The 15,932-nt window shown below is 53.2% G+C and overlaps 1 protein-coding gene across 1 annotated transcript; it reads left to right on the top strand.

Annotated features, from left to right (window-relative positions):
- The first annotated feature begins 5,622 nt into the window (after positions 1-5,622).
- CKM (creatine kinase, M-type) lies at positions 5,623-15,665 on the top strand. Its single transcript, XM_055552419.1, has 8 exons — positions 5,623-5,776; positions 8,066-8,279; positions 9,286-9,440; positions 9,781-9,913; positions 12,232-12,403; positions 13,904-14,027; positions 14,445-14,634; positions 15,140-15,665. The coding sequence occupies exons 2-8, from the start codon at positions 8,087-8,089 to the stop codon at positions 15,316-15,318; spliced, it is 1,146 nt and encodes a 381-aa protein (XP_055408394.1). The 5' UTR covers positions 5,623-5,776; positions 8,066-8,086; the 3' UTR covers positions 15,319-15,665.
- Positions 15,666-15,932: the final 267 nt, after the last annotated feature.

The raw sequence follows: 15,932 nt of genomic DNA, 5'->3' as shown, positions 1-15,932 counted from the left end.
GCGACGAAAAATCTTGCATGACACAACAAAAACCCGATGCAGCCCAATAAATAAATAAAAATGAAAAAAAAAAGTGGTGTCAGAAGGATGCTCAGAGAGAACAAAAGATTACAGAGTGAAAAGTAGGTCTTTGTCTCTCCTTGATCCCCAGATACTCTTCCAAGAAGCAGACATGATTCAGTTCAGTTCAGTTCAGTCGCTCAGTCATGTCCGACTCTTCGAGACCCCATGGACCACAGGATGCCAGGCCTCCCTGTCCATCTCCAACTCCCGGAGTTTACCCAAACTCATCTCCATTGACTTGGTGATGCCATCCAACCATCTCATCCCCTGTCGTCCCCTTCTCCTCCTGCCCTCAATCTTTCCCAGCATCAGGGTCTTTTCCGATGAGTCAGCTCTTCGCATCAGGTGGCCAAAGTATTGGAGTTTCAGCTTCAACAGCAGTCCTTCCAATGAACACTCAGGACTGATCTCCTTTAGGGTGGACTGGTTGGATCTCCTTGCAGTCCAATGGACTCTCAAGAGTCTTCTCCAACACCACAGTTCAAAAGCATCAATTCTTCTGTGCTCAGCTTTCTTCACAGTCCAACACTCACATCCATACATGACTATTGGAAAAACCATAGCCTTGACTAGACGGACCTTTGGCAAAGTAATGTCTCTGCTTTTTAATATGCTGTCTAGGTTGATCATAACTTTCCTTCCAAGGAGTAAGCGTCTTTTAATTTCATGGCTGCCATCACCATCTGCAGTGATTTTGGTAGCCATGATTACCAGTTTCTAATATCCTCCTGAACTAGTCCACAGAAATGAATTGTGTGGGACTGAGCGTGAGTGACCATTTAAGAAAAACGCAAATGAGAAAAACCTGACCCCTGGAGGGTAATGATGGCTTTGACTTTGGGTGTGGTGACTTGCTTTGGCCGATCGCAGAGGGGCACAAGTAACAGTCCTCCCAGTTCTGAGCTTAGATCTCAGGGGCTTTGAAGATTTCCTCTTGTGTCCAGGTGGAGGCATGACGTAGCCCCTGCGTGTTCCCTCTTACCACAACATCTCTATATTGTTAAAAGAAAAACTGAGGCATATTAACATTTTATTGCATTTATCTAAAATCGATTCAAATCGAGCAGCACTCAATCTAGCAGACAGAAAGGAGCTTCGAGGAACTAAACAAAATGGAAGACTCTTATAGGAGGAAGGGAGCAGGAACAAGAAAGTTCCTGGAGCAACAAAGCAGGCAAAAAAGCAGACTGGTTATTGTGAGGTCACTTTCCTTTAGGGACGGCAGGCACCTATCTGGGCAGATTACCTAACTGGAGCTGATCTGAATGGCTGGTTTAAGAGTCAATCTCCGGGAGAGCCACAACTGTTATTAAGTCTTGATTTTATGACATGGGTCTTAGCATTTTGAGCCTGTTGTCTCATTTTTAACATAATGATATGGAACAAAGCTTCCCAGTTGCACCCAGCCCAAATCAACCAACTCTCAGCCAGCCCTACATCCGCTTTTAAGCTCCTGCATTTTGGGGTGATTGTTTCCCTGTATTTTTGTGGTAATAGGTTATAGAATTTCCCTCACTTAGGTGGCTTCCCTCGTGATTCAAGTGGTAAAGAATCTGTCTTCAATCCAGGAGACCCTGGCTTGATCTCTGGGTCAGGAAGATCCCCTGGAGAAGGGAATAGCTACCCACTCCAGTGTTCTTGCCTGGAGAATTCCATGGACAGAGGAGCCTGGCTGACTAAAGTCCATGGGGTTAAAGTCTATGGGGTTGCATAGAGTCAGACACAACTGAGCGACTAACACTTTCACTTTAGCAATATATCTTTGGTACTATGATCTAAGGGCTTCCCTGGTGGCTCAGTGGTAGAGAATCCGCTTGCTAATGCAGGAGACCTGGGCTTGATCCCTGGGTTGGGAAGATCCCTTGGAGAAGGAAATGGCAACCCACTTAAGCATTCTTGCCTAGAGAATCCCATGGACAGAGGAGCCTGGTGGGCTAAAGTCCATGGGGTCGCAAAAGAGTCCGATACAACTTCGTGACTAAACAACTACAAACAACTATGATTTTAATGTATTTTCTCATACGTTGAAATCCTAACCTTCAAAGGTGATGGTATTAATAGGTTGGGCCTTTGGTATTAGTATGATGTGATTAGATCATGAGGGTGGAGCTCTCATGAATGGGATTAGTGCCCTTATAAGAGAGAACCCATAAAGTGCCCTTGTACCTTCTGCCTCCTGAGAATACTGCAAGAAAATCTGTAATCCCTGGCCCGTTTGCAGCCTCAGCATCCACTCTCTGTAAAATGAGGCTTCAGCATAAAGAGGTGAAGTGAGGAAGGGAGTGACTACCTTGTTCAGTCTGCTTCTGCTACTTTCCAGCTGGGTGATTTTGGGCAAGTGACTCAGACTCTCTGGCTTCACTTTCCTGCTGTGTAAAATTTTCAGGACCTACCTCATAGTGCTGTTGGAAAACTAAAACTGGTTAATATACATACAGTGATTGAAACCTGAAGTCAGACTGCTAGGGTGATGAAGTGGGCAAGGGGATGTGGGCCTGAAGACCTAGAAAGGGACTCTGGGGCTGACAATATAGTCTCACCTTGCTGAGAAGCCTGGAAATTGTCTTCACCAAACCCTGAACCCACTTTCAGCAGCCCTGTGCCAGTTGGATTCCCAGCTCTGCTCTTTCCCAGCTGTGCGACCTTGGACAAGTCAGTTAACCTCTCTGAGCCTTATTGTTGGTAAGGCTCAGAATGGCAAATGAGTTGGTAAATGTCAAGCAGTTAGCCTAGTACTTGACATGTAGGAGTGCTCCATGAGAGTTAATTGTTGTTCAGTTGCTAAGTCGTGTTCAACTCTTCGTGACCCCCACGGACTGCAGCACGCCAGGCTTCCCTGTCCTTCACTATCTCCTAGAGTTTGCTCAAACTCATGTCCATCGAGTCAGTGATGCCACCCAACCATCTCATCCTCTATAGCCCCCTTCTCCTCCTACCCTCAATCTTTCCCAGAAAGCGGAGAGGCCATTTAACCTTCACGCTAACCTCCTTCTAGCATGTCCAGTTTCCCAGAGGAAGCATAGTTCTGAGAGCAAGAGGTGTTCCTTCAGCCCTTGTAACAATTTTGTAAGCATTTGGTAGGAAAGCCCTTTCTGCCTAAGCTGGATGGAGGGGTTTCCTACTGATTGATAAGGCTATCATTTACTTGGTCAACAAACACTCATTTCTCCTGCGAGCGCTGGGGAGCCATGGCAGGTTCTGAGCAGAAGAGGTCAGCAGGGAAGTTGATGGAGGGGCCAAGACTGGGTCAGGAGACCAGCGAGGAGGCTAGGGCAGGAAGGAATGTGGAGGTCCTGAGGTATGGGACGGGGGAGGGACAAGCCTTGGAGGCTGAGGGGCTCAAGGGGTGGGAGGAAGCTATACGATAAGGGTCACAGCGCTCCCCAAGGCCAACCCCAAGGCCAACTGTTTCTGAGAGACTCAAGATAAAGGAGGTAGGGCTTATGACTGCGAGGTCCTGCTGGAGAGTTTGATTGGCTCAGCCAGGTCACACGACTGCAAAGTCCTGCTGGAGGGTTTGATTGGCTCAGCACATGTCACATGACCGACCCATTGCCGCAAAGGATTCTGGGAAACTGAGTTTCTAACATTTGGGCTTCTCCAAAAGAGGTGGTGAAAGGGTGGAGAACTCCCTCAATATAGAAAGGGCTTCGGATGCTGTGTGTCCAAGAGGAATGTCAGATGTCACACAAGGGGTTATTAGGGGCCCTGGGGGCTGGGCTGTGTGTGACGTGGCTGGATCCTGTCTCTCCTTTGCTCACAACCCTCAGGGACTCCCATCGGAGCCCTAGGACCCTACAGATCTGCTCCTGGCCCCCCTCCACCTCACATTCTTCCTCCCACTCTCCCCTCCATCTGCTCCAGCCTCCTCCCTGTCTCTCTGACATGCCAAGCCACGCCCACCTCAGGGCCTTTGCACCTGCTGTCCCCCTTCCAGATACCCACATGGCTGGCTCCCTCTGGTCTCTGCATGGATGTCACCTCCCCAGAGAGGTCTGACCTGATCTCCTCCGCTGTGTCCTGTCACTTGCATCTTTTACCCTCTGTCTCTTTCCTTCAAAGCCCCATTGTACCCAACATTAAAATGTATAACAACTTGCTCACCCTCACTAAAACATTAACTCCATGAGGACAGGGGTTTGGGTTATCTTCTGCTGGGTCCCAGTAAGTGCTTAATAAATAATTGTTGACATGATACATGCATAACGATTCTAGACCAGTTCCTTTTAGGTTCTCTGGGCCTCAGTTTCCTTAACTATGAAGGAGCGCTTTGACACACTGACCTTGCTGGGACAGGACAGTGAGGGGAGCAATCAGGGACTAGGCCCCAAGGAGAAAAGTTTTCTAAACAGCCCCCCTCCCACCAGGACATCGGGAGAGGCAGAAAGGTCCCCCCTTTCCCTAGATCAGTGCTCCCTGCCTAGGAAGAAGGGAGGGGGGAGACCCAGGAGGAGGGAGGAACTCCAGAGGGAAAGGAACATTCTCTTCTTTGTTTCAATGCTGGGTGCTCCCTGGTTTCCTGCTCCCTGGACTTGCCTGATCCTTGTATCCTGCACTCTTGGTGTCTTCTAGGCCGAGGACGCCGTTCCCTCTGTGATGTCCCATTTCTGCAGGATCTCCTCCTCAGCCCTTGTGGTCCCTGATCGAACCTGGATCTGAGCGTGTCCCTGACCTGAGCCGCCGCCCAGCCCCCTTCTGCCATGGCTGGGGGTGGCCTCCCTGAGCTCTCAGCTGCCCTTGTAAGGAGGCGAGGCCAAGGGACACCCGAGACACTGGGTTATAATTAACCCAGACACGTGGCGACCTCACCCCACCAACACCTGCCCCCGCGCCCCCCCAGCCCCAGCACCTCGGGTCTCCCAGAGGAGATCGCGAGCAGTGAGCTCTAAAAATAAACTCCCTTCCCAGCAGGCTGTCCCTCCCTGTCCCCTCCACAGCAGAAATCTCCCTGGGTCACTGGGCTGGTGGACTGGAGTGGAAAGGGTGACCATCACCTTCAACCTGGCCTTGAGTGAGAACCGCCCTAGCTCGGCCCAGCCTCAGTTTCCCTCCTTTGCACTCCCGAGGAGGAAAGTGCATCCTAGTACAGGCTTCTGGGGTCAGGCCGTCTCCTGTTCCCGCCTCGGCCTTGGTCACACACTGCCTGTAGCTGGGTGACAGCAGGCAAGTCACACAGCCTCTCTGGGCCCTTTCCTCTGCAGGAAAACCAAAGACCTGACCCCCAGGGGCCATTGCAAGGTTTCCCCAGGGACAGAGCTCAGGACCTGCTGTGTGCTGGGGTCAAGGCCACTGGGGGCTCAGGGGAGGCCAGTGGCCTAGCAGAGGGCCAGGGGAGGGTGACTTCTACGTGCCTGGGACGTTTCCTGACACTGTCCCGTGGCCCCGGCGGGGCTCCAGCTGTCCCCGCCAGCCCGACTCAGCACTTGGTCGGGGGACCAGCTTGGTGGCGGGGGGGATATGGGCCCAGACCCTGGCGCAGCCCATACAAGGCCATAGGCTGGGCGCGAGGCATGCCTGGGTTCGGGGTGGGCACGATGCCTGGGCAGTGAGGTGAAGAGCTCAGCTGCCCTCCAGCCCGCTCCCAAGGGGCAGCCCCTCCCAGCCAATCACACAGCCCAGGCCCCCCCTATATAAGGCCAGGGCTGCAGGCCCTTCCTTTGGGTCAGTGTCGCCTCCGGGATACAGACAGCCCCTTCCAGCACCGCCCAGCCAGGTATTGCGCGGGGTAGGGTCCAGAGTGGGGTGTCTTTCATAGGGGCCAGAGGTCGAGCTGTCTCTAGAAGGGACCTTGCATGTTGCCCCCCACATGACCCCGCGTGCAGGCAGGTCAGTGTGTGGCAAGGTGGTCCTTGTGTCAAAGAGTCCCCTCCACCTGGGAGCCCCTGACTCCCGGCCATGCCTTGTGATCGCTGGGGCAAGCGTCCTGGGGGGAGACCCCAGGATGGAAAGGAGCCTTGACAGCGGCCAGCTGTTGCCCCCCTGCAAGGGGCTGCGGGCCAGGCCTTGTTCATGATGGTCTGTCGCCAGAACTGGGCGCCGTGAGCCGTGGGAGGTGTCTGTGTATCACCTGTCAGGGGCTTTGCCTTGGTGACCTTGCCTTCTGCACAGCGTGACCTTGTGTCTGTCTGACTTTCCGTGGCTCCTGCATGAGTCCCTGTATGCCGGTGTCCCTGAGCTGGGAGGTGTGCACGTGTGGGCCCATTTACCTGTGCGACCTGGGGGTGCATGCGGGTGTGTGCATGAGGGGCTCTGGGTAATGTCTGTTGGTGTCTCTTGGGCTCCCCCACCTTGCTTCCCTGCCCTCTCCCGGCCTGCCCCCAGAAGTGATGGAGGTGGGGACATGCTCTGAAGGGGGCTTTCTCGGCTGAAAGCCCTTGAGCCCCAAAGCCTGAATGCATGTGCTCCCGGCCACCCTGGCCCACCTGTCTCTGGCCTGCTGACGTGGTGCAAGCCGAGCCCCTGGAATGTGGGGGTGGGGTAGCAGCTGGGGGTGGGGAGAGGAGTCTGCCAGATTCTAAAAATAAATCCCCACCCTGGACATCAACTCCAAAGGCTTTCGTGGGTTCCATCCCCCTTGGCCTGATGCCTCGGCCTTCAGCTCACCCTCGTGCCCATCTCCTTCCCACCGTCCTGCCCACTTCCCATTCCTGGAGCTGGGAATGAGCATCTCGTCCCTACCACCACCACCAAAGGGTCCTCCCTCCTCCTGGGTCTTGTGAATAAAAGTAATAACAGCACAGCAGCCAGCCCTCTAGGTGTGTGTGCAGTTGCTTCAGACTCTTTGTGGCGCTATGGACTGTTAGCCCACCAGGCTCTTCTGTCCAAGGGATTCTCCAGGCAAGAATACTGGAAGGGGTTGCCATTTTCTCCTCCAGGAGATCTTCCTGATCCAAGGATTGAGATCTCATCTCTTACATCTCCTGCATTGGCAGGCAGGTTCTTTATAAGGCCCCAGCTCCATGCCAGGGCCTGTGCTCAACTGGCTTTGTGCTGGAGCTCAAAGAATCCTCCTGGCAACCCCATGGGAACAGTTCAGTTCACAGAAGACAGAGGCTCAGAAAGACTGAGCAGTTGACCTAGGGTCACACAGCCCAGAGATGGCACGGATGAGATTTGAACCCAGCTCTGTCGACCTCAGAGGCTGAGCTGTTCTTAACTGTGCCTTGCAGGACAGGTGCCAGCACACAGAGGTGGGGGCGGGCACCCAGCCCTCCCTCCCACGCTGCCCCTCCTCCCTCGACTGAGCACCCAGGAATCTTCATAGAGAGAATGTCCCTTCTCTGCTCGCACACTCATTCCCAGCAACATCCTCCATCCTCACCAGCTCCTCGTTATTCCAAACAACAATAATAACAATAGCAGTGTTCTTGCCTGGAGAATCCCAGGGACGGGGGAGCCTGGTGGCTGCCGTCTATGGGGTCACAGAGTTGGACATGACTGAAGCAACTTAGCAGCAGCAGCAGCCTCAGCAAAATAGTGATGAGTGTGTGTCAGGCACGATTTTAAGTGCTTCACATAATGAACTCATCGCATCCTTCCAACACCTCCATGAGATGAATGCTCTTCTACCTGCATTTTACAGGTGATTACTTTGAGGCACAGAGAGGTTAAGTAACTTGCCCAAGGTCACACAGCAGAGCTGGGATTCAAAGCCAGGCTGCCTGATTCTAGAACCTACACTCTTATCTATCAGTTATCATGTCTTATCACAGGCTTGAGGGGTTCTCCCCTCCATTTTTCCAGCTGGAGAAACTGAGTCTCTAGCAATGTTATTAGCCTGGGGTCACCAGCAGGATCAGGCAGAGCTAAGATCCCAACACCAGACTGATGATACATCTTGTTGAGATGCAGGGGCTCAGAGAAGAGATCCCTCTAGCTCCAAGTCACACGGCCCAGGACTCAGGACTGGCCCTCAGGCCTGCCTGACCCCAGAGCCTGGCTCTGCTCTCTTGCTGGTCCCCATGGATGTGACCTAACTTCCCCCTCCACGCCTCCCCACCAGGCCCCCCACACCACCGCCACCATGCCGTTCGGTAACACCCACAACAAGCACAAGCTGAACTTCAAGGCTGAGGAGGAATACCCAGACCTCAGCAAGCACAACAACCACATGGCCAAGGCGCTGACCCTCGAGATTTACAAGAAGCTGCGGGACAAGGAGACGCCCTCTGGCTTCACTCTGGATGATGTCATCCAGACAGGTGTGGACAACCCTGGTAAGCCTCCTGGGGAGCGTCCCAGGGACTGTGGGGCCGGTGTGGAGGGGGGTGGCCTGGAGGCTGCCTGCCAGGCCTCAGCCCCACCTCCCTGAGCCTCAGTTTTCCCATCTGTAAAGTGGGGACCATACTCATGGGGCTGCTGAATGTGGGAGGGCCTGGGACAGGGTCTGGCAGGTGGCAAACCACTCACTAAATGTGTATGAGTATCATGTGAGACTCCCCTGAGGGAAGCTATTGCATCTTCCAGGCCTCAGTTTCCTCACCTGAAAAATGGGCACCCAGGTTGGGAAAACATACGCACGTGGAGTGGCTCCTGGCACCGAGTGGGCGCTCTGACTCTGACAGGGGGTTCCTTCTCCAGGAACACCCCACCAGGGCGGGTGGAACTGGGCAGGAGACCAGCTTCCAGCCTCAGCCTCCAACTCATGACTGAGGGAAAAGGCCCTTTCTCTTCAGGCCTCTGTTTCCCCACTTGAGAAATAAGAAGGTGTTTTGTTTTGGTTTTTGGCTACAAGGCATGCAGGATCTTAGTTCTCCAACCAGGGGTTGAACCCTGGCCCTCCGCATTGGAAGTGTTGAGTCTTAACCACTGGACCACCAGGGAAGCCCAAGAGGGTCTTTCAAGCCTCTTCTTATAGGTGGGAGTTGAGAGTCTCTAAGGTTCTGAACTTTTTTAAGGGACGATCCCTTGATTTGGGGATTCTACGTGGTAATATTTTTAGCAATTCGCCCCCCAGACTCTCCTTTCTCCTTTGCCCTGCACTCAACGTTCTTCTCACCACCCACCCCCAGATACCCCCTCGATCTCCCCCAGTCTTCTCTCCTGATTCCTACCCACCCTCAGCCTCCTCAGTTCTGACCCGCGGTGCTCAGTGAAATCCCTTGCTTGTACACACGCATGCACACACACACCCATGTGTGCACACACAGTCTACACTGGACCCAGGAGCCCAGGTCTTCCCCGTGGGTGACAAGCACCTCTGACCTCCCTCTGACCCCCCAGGTCACCCCTTCATCATGACCGTGGGCTGTGTGGCTGGTGATGAGGAGTCCTATACGGTTTTTAAGGACCTCTTTGACCCCATCATCCAGGACCGGCACGGGGGCTTCAAACCCACTGACAAGCACAAGACTGACCTCAACCATGAGAACCTCAAGGTCGGCTGCCCCAGGGGAAGGGTGGGGTGAGGGGAGGGGGAGGAGGCGTGAGGAGACACCCAGAGAGACAGGGAGACAGAGACGGAGAGAAACACAGAGGGAGATGGGAAAAGAGATGGACAGGCAGACACAGAAGACAGCCAAGGTGGGGAGAGAGAGAGAAAGAGAGACAGAGTCAGGGAGGGAAGGGGAGAGAGGCCAGTGGGGAGGGAAGAACCAAAGGAAGCAGCTGAGAGCCCAAGAGAGCTGGGAGGGCCTGCGGGGGAGATTTGATTTTGGTGGGGAGGGGGCAGGACACACAGGATAGTCCTCCAAGCCCTGACTCCCACCTGTTCCCTAGGGTGGAGACGATCTGGACCCCAACTACGTGCTCAGCAGCCGTGTCCGCACGGGCCGCAGCATCAAGGGCTATGCACTGCCCCCCCACTGCTCCCGCGGCGAGCGCCGGGCCGTGGAGAAACTCTCCGTGGAAGGTGAGAGCCCCCACCCCAGCTCTGGACCCCCTTGTGCCCCCATTTGCCAAAACACTGCAAGAACTTGATAATCACGGGTGCTTGGTGAGTGACAGCTGGCAGTATTACCCCTGGGGGAGGTCTAAGGGATGCTGTCAAGATTTGACACCCAACTGCACCAGGGTCCTGACCTTCATCCATCTATTCATCCATCCATCTATCCACCAAGCAAACATTTACGGTTGTTCTGGCCCTGTGTGGGGAGCCGGGGTTCCCATGATGAATAAGATGGACCAAGGTCACTGCTCTCACAGAGCTGTCAGCCTGGTGGGGAGATAAGAGGAATCACTGAAACCAACAGAAGAATAAGATCATCCCCAAATGCCCTGAAGCCAAGAAACAAGGGTTGTGGCACAGAATGACTGTGAGTAGCTATGTTGGAAAGGAGTTGAGACATGATTGACAAGAAGGAGCCAACCTGGGGAAGAAATCTAGGCAGGTGAACAGCAAGTGCGAAGGTCCTGGAGTGGGAAGGATGTTGGAGGAATAGCAAGGAGACCAGTGTTGCTGGAGCTGAGTGGGTGATGGGGAGAGGGGAAGAAGTGAGGTCAGAGGGGTGTTGGGGTGGCCAGGTTGTACAGAGCTTTGTGGGCTGCTGGGAGGACTCTGGCTTTGACCCTGTGGGAAGAGGACGCCGTGGGAGAGTGGTGAGTAGAGAAGGGACAGGTTCAGACTTACATGGATCCCCCTGGTGGGGAACAGTCGGTGGGCAGAGGTGGGAGAGGCTGAGAAGGGCAACTGCAGGGGTCCAGGCGGGGCCGGGGAGTGAGGGGAGCAGTGGGATGGGGAGAAAGAATGGGTGTGTTTGGAGGTAGAAGCATTAGGGCTGGCAGGCAGTGTCATTCTGCTAAATGATTAACAATGGCTCTAAAAAAAAAAAAAAGCAGCAGCAGCCTTGATTTGCTGCCAGCAACTGCCAATTGCTCTGGTGTAAATTCTCCTACAGAGGCCCATGTTGAGCCAACCACGTGACATCATACAGGGATAGGTAATGGGAAGAGATGTGCAGTAGCATGTCATTATGTAGAATTTCCACCATACAGATACAACAGGTGACTTCAAGAACATAGAAAATAGTAAGTGTAGTCAAGTAATTAGCAAGTGATAATTCTGAGTACTTACCACCTTCACTTTAAATACTGGGTTGGCCAAAAAGTTCATTCTGAAAGATGTTATAGGAAAACTCAAATTTTTTGGCCAACACAATATAGTTTATTTATTTGTTTTTGTAATTTATTTTTAACAATATAACATAGTATGTAGTATATGATATAGAACATATTATATAGTATATTATACAAATATGTATAACATATTCTACAAGATGTGTATTATAGAAATACATTATACACCTAATACATATTTGTCATGTCTTATGAAGATATGAATATATACAAATGCATATATGTATTATATATTTATTATATACATAATATATGGAGAAGGCAATGGCACCCCACTCCAGCACCCTTGCCTGGAAAATCCCATGGACACAGGAGTTTGGTGGGCCTCAGTCCATGGGGTCGCTAAGAGTTGGACACGACTGAGCGACTTCCTTTCACTTTTCACTTTCATGCATTGGAGAAGGAAATGGCAACCCACTCTAGTGTTCTTGCCTGGAGAATCCCAGGGATAGGGGAGCCTGGTGGGCTGCCGTCTCTGGGGTCGCACAGAGTCGGACACGACTGAAGCAACTTAGTAGTAGTATATACATAATATACATGTGTGTGTGTATGTTCAACTGCTCAGTCATGTCTGACTCTTTGCAAACCCATGGACTGTAGCCCGCCAGGCTCCTCTGTCCATGAGATTTTACCAGCAAGAATACTGGAGTGGGTTGCCATTTCCTTCTCCAACACATAATACATACTGTGTATTATGAATACCTATGAATATACACAAATACTATATATACTATACTATAATATTATTATTTACTGATGGCTCCCAGATTCCTGAGACTGACTCTGTCCTACCAGCCAGCAGGATGGGCACCAGCACACTACTGCCCGCAGGTAGACTGACTGGACGTGAGAATTGGTGGCAGGCAAGGGAGAATCCACGTTTTTGGTCTTGAGCACATAGTGTGGGTGTCCCCAGGCCTGGGCAGACAGCGGAGGAGCATGTTTTTTTGGGGGGTGGGGGGCTTAGACACCTTTAGAACCTCTGCAGGGTCAAGGCCTAGGCCCCTGAGGGACAGCAGTGTGGGGTCCCCAGGGCCTCTGCACCCCACTTGTAGGGCAGGCTGTTGACCCCTCCTTCCTGTGGCCCCTCACCAGCCCTCAACAGCCTGACGGGCGAGTTCAAGGGGAAATACTACCCTCTGAAGAGCATGACAGAGCAGGAGCAGCAGCAGCTCATCGATGACCACTTCCTGTTCGACAAGCCCGTGTCCCCGCTGCTGCTGGCTTCAGGCATGGCCCGAGACTGGCCCGATGCCCGTGGCATCTGGTGAGGCCCCTTGCCCAATGCCCCCCTTCTGCCCTGCCTTCTCTAGTCGTCCCATGACGCTCCACCAGAGTCAAGACCATAACAGCAATTCTCCAGGGTGATCTTGCCCTCCACTCCTGCCTTCCCTGTGGTCTGCATGTCATATTTTAAGAAGCTTGTAACTCAGATCTGAACCAGACACCCTAGGTTCAAATCCCAGGGCTGCCATTTACTAGCTGTGTGATCTTGGGCATGTAATTTAATGTTTCTCTGCACCAAATCTCCACCTATAAAATGGGATCATGATAATTCATAGCTCTTGGGGTTCTTATGAGGATTAATGAATTAATTTATGCAAAGTATTGGGGAAAGTGTCTGGTATATAGTAAGTATCCATACTGGCCATTGGCATGATATTTATTGCTAATTATTGTTGTTAGCTGGGCTTTCTATTAATTTTTTAATCCCCGATTCTGATGAAAGTGAAAGTTGCTCAGTCGTGTCAGACTCTTTGTGACCCTGTGGACTGGAATTCTCCAGGCCAGAATACTAGAGTGGGTAGCTTTTCCCTGCTCCAAGGGATCTTCCCAACCCAGGGACAGAACCCCAGGTCTCCCACATTGTAGGCGGATTCTTTATCAGCTGAGCCACAAGGGAAGCCCAGGAATACTGGAGTGGGTAGCCTATACCTTCTCCAGTGGATCCTCCTGACCCAGGAATCTAACCAGGGTCTCCTGCATTACAGGTGTATTCTTTACCAACTGACCTATCAGGGAAACTGTCCCTGCCTCGATTCTGATAGTCAAAGGTTTTAAAAGATTTTGAGAACCTCGGTTTCAAACAGTTTGGAGAGTATAGGTTGTAAGACTTTAAGTGTTTTCAGGTTCCACTAATGTCAGATTTTGCGATTCAATGGTTTCAAACATTTCCGGATCCTAAAGTTTTCCAGTCTAAGACTCCTTCTGCGATGTCACAATGTCATGGAAGGTTTATCAATTCTGATTCTCGGTCTATAATATTGTGCAAAGAATTAAGACCCTAAAAGCCACTGATCCCACGATTCGAGATTTCACGAGTCCTGTGATATTTAATGGAGAAGGCGATGGCACCCCACTCCAGTACTCTTGCCTGGAAAACCCCATGGACGGAGGAGCCTGGTAGGCTGCAGTCCATGGGGTCGCTAAGAGTTGGACACGACTGAGCGACTTCACTTTCCCTTTTCACTTTCATACATTGGAGAAGGAAATGGCAGCCCACTCCAGTGTTCTTGCCTGGAGAATCCCAGGGACGGGGGAGCCTGGTGGGCTGCCGTCTATGGGGTCGCACAGAGTCGGACGTGACTGAAGCGACTTAGCAGCAGCAGTGACATTTAAAAGTGTAAGCTCCTGAGACTGTGAGACGCTCAGGCCTCGTGCCCTTTAGGCCCATTGCCCCCTAGCGGTGGACGTGTGTTTGCAAGAGGGAGGGGAACGGGGGTCCCGCGGAGCTGGTTCCCTGACCTTTTGCTGCGCCCGATGCTAGGCACAATGACAACAAGAGCTTCCTGGTGTGGGTGAACGAGGAAGACCACCTCCGAGTCATCTCCATGGAGAAAGGGGGCAACATGAAGGAGGTTTTCCGCCGCTTCTGCGTGGGGCTGCAGAAGGTGGGTGCCTGCCCTTGCGTGACTCCAAGTGACCGCCCCCCAGCCGCTTGCCGGGGTCCCGCCCCTCGGAACCCGGCTCCTCCCTAAACCTAAGCTACTCCCCTCACCGGTGCTCCCGTCTCGCTTTCCAAAGCCCCGCCCTTTGGAAGGCCGGCCCCACCCCTATCCTCAAGCCCCGCGGACAAGAACCGGCCTTCAAGGCGTCCTCAAGCCCCGCCCCCTCAGAATCCAGCCATCTCTTGTGCGGTCGGGCCCCTGCCCCAAGAATCGCGTGCCTCCAGGTTTTCCAGACCCGCCTTCTCGGAGTCCTACCCCCACCGACATTCTTACCCCCTGTCCCTCGGATCCCTGCCCGGGTTGTGGGCGCATTTGGGGGCACCCGCAGCGCTGATCGCGGGTCCTCTCCCCCTACCTCAGATTGAGGAGATATTCAAGAAAGCCGGCCACCCGTTCATGTGGAACGAGCACCTGGGCTACGTGCTCACCTGCCCATCTAACCTGGGCACCGGGCTGCGTGGAGGCGTGCATGTCAAGTTGGCGCACTTGAGCAAGCACCCCAAGTTCGAGGAGATCCTCACTCGCCTGCGCCTGCAGAAGCGAGGCACAGGTACGGCCCAAGTTCCCTCCTGCGGCTTCCAGGGCTGTCCCTTAGCGGCGGCTGAAGGGGAGCGGCGGCATCCCCACGGGTTCTGGGGGTCGGCAAGGGCTGCTCCTCTGTGAGTTTCAGTTCTTCCTCTGAAAATAGGCTTCAGCACGCCTTATCTCAGAGAAGTCCATATACCATCATGGTTATATGGTTAATATACACTGTGTATGTCCCTGGGCGCCTAGGGGCCTCACTTTTCCATCTGTAAAGGGGAGGATGGTCAGGATTCGACCCCAGGCAGCCCGGCTCCTGAGCTCAACTCCGTTACACACAGTGTTGGATGGTTGAGGGGTGAGGTACCTAAAACCAGCCCGAGAATAGACAGACGCTCAGGAAACTACATGAATTTAACACAGTAGGCATTCACCCAGTACGTCCGCCTGCGCGGTTGGCACTGCGGCCCGCGTTCCAGGCCCCGCTCCAGCATTTCTGCTGGCTCCTTAGCCCCTGCCTCCTACTCCCGCAGGTGGTGTGGACACGGCTGCCGTGGGCTCAGTGTTCGACGTGTCCAACGCCGACCGGCTGGGCTCGTCGGAGGTAGAACAGGTGCAGCTGGTGGTGGATGGTGTGAAGCTCATGGTGGAGATGGAGAAGAAGCTGGAGAAGGGCCAGTCCATCGACGACATGATCCCCGCCCAGAAGTAGGCGCACAGCCAGCCCGCCGCCGACTGCCGGAGCCCCAGCCCAAGGGAGGACCCAGCCCACCGGAGGCCCGCCCCTTCATCCTTTGCCCCGCCCCTTCCTCCTGGAGCCCAGCCTATAAACGTTTGGTCCTCCTGGGGCTCTAGCCATCCATCTAGTTCCAGTTCCAACCAGAGTTCCAACCAATGGGCTCCAGTCTCTGGGTTCTGGCCAATGAAAAACCTCCCTTACGGTCTCCTCTTCTTTTCCCCAAGCTCCGCCCACCATCGAGAGCTCTGGCTAATAGAGCTCACCTGGAGCTGTTGCTTTTTCTCTACTCAAAGCAACAAATAAAAGCCATGGTGGCCTTAGCGTTGTGTTTGATGGTTATTAGTACTGAAGGGGGAGAAGGAGGAAAAAGCTCCAGCAGTTGGCTACTGTGTGACCTCAAGGTGGCTTGTCGTGTCTCTAGGCATGTCCTAGGGCTACACGTTTTATCCCACCTCTAAAGTGAAAGCGTTAGTCGCTCAGCCGTATCTGACTCTTTGCGACCCCATGAACTGTATAGCCCGCCAGGCTCCTCTGTCCGTGGAATTCTCCAGGCAAGAATACTGGAGTGGGTAGCCATTCCCTTCTCA

This window comes from Bubalus kerabau, chromosome 17 (genome assembly GCF_029407905.1).
Source record: "Bubalus kerabau isolate K-KA32 ecotype Philippines breed swamp buffalo chromosome 17, PCC_UOA_SB_1v2, whole genome shotgun sequence".
NCBI lineage: Eukaryota > Metazoa > Chordata > Mammalia > Artiodactyla > Bovidae > Bubalus > Bubalus kerabau.
Note: the sequence above shows the minus strand (reverse complement) of the source record. Positions and strands in the feature narration are given on the sequence as shown.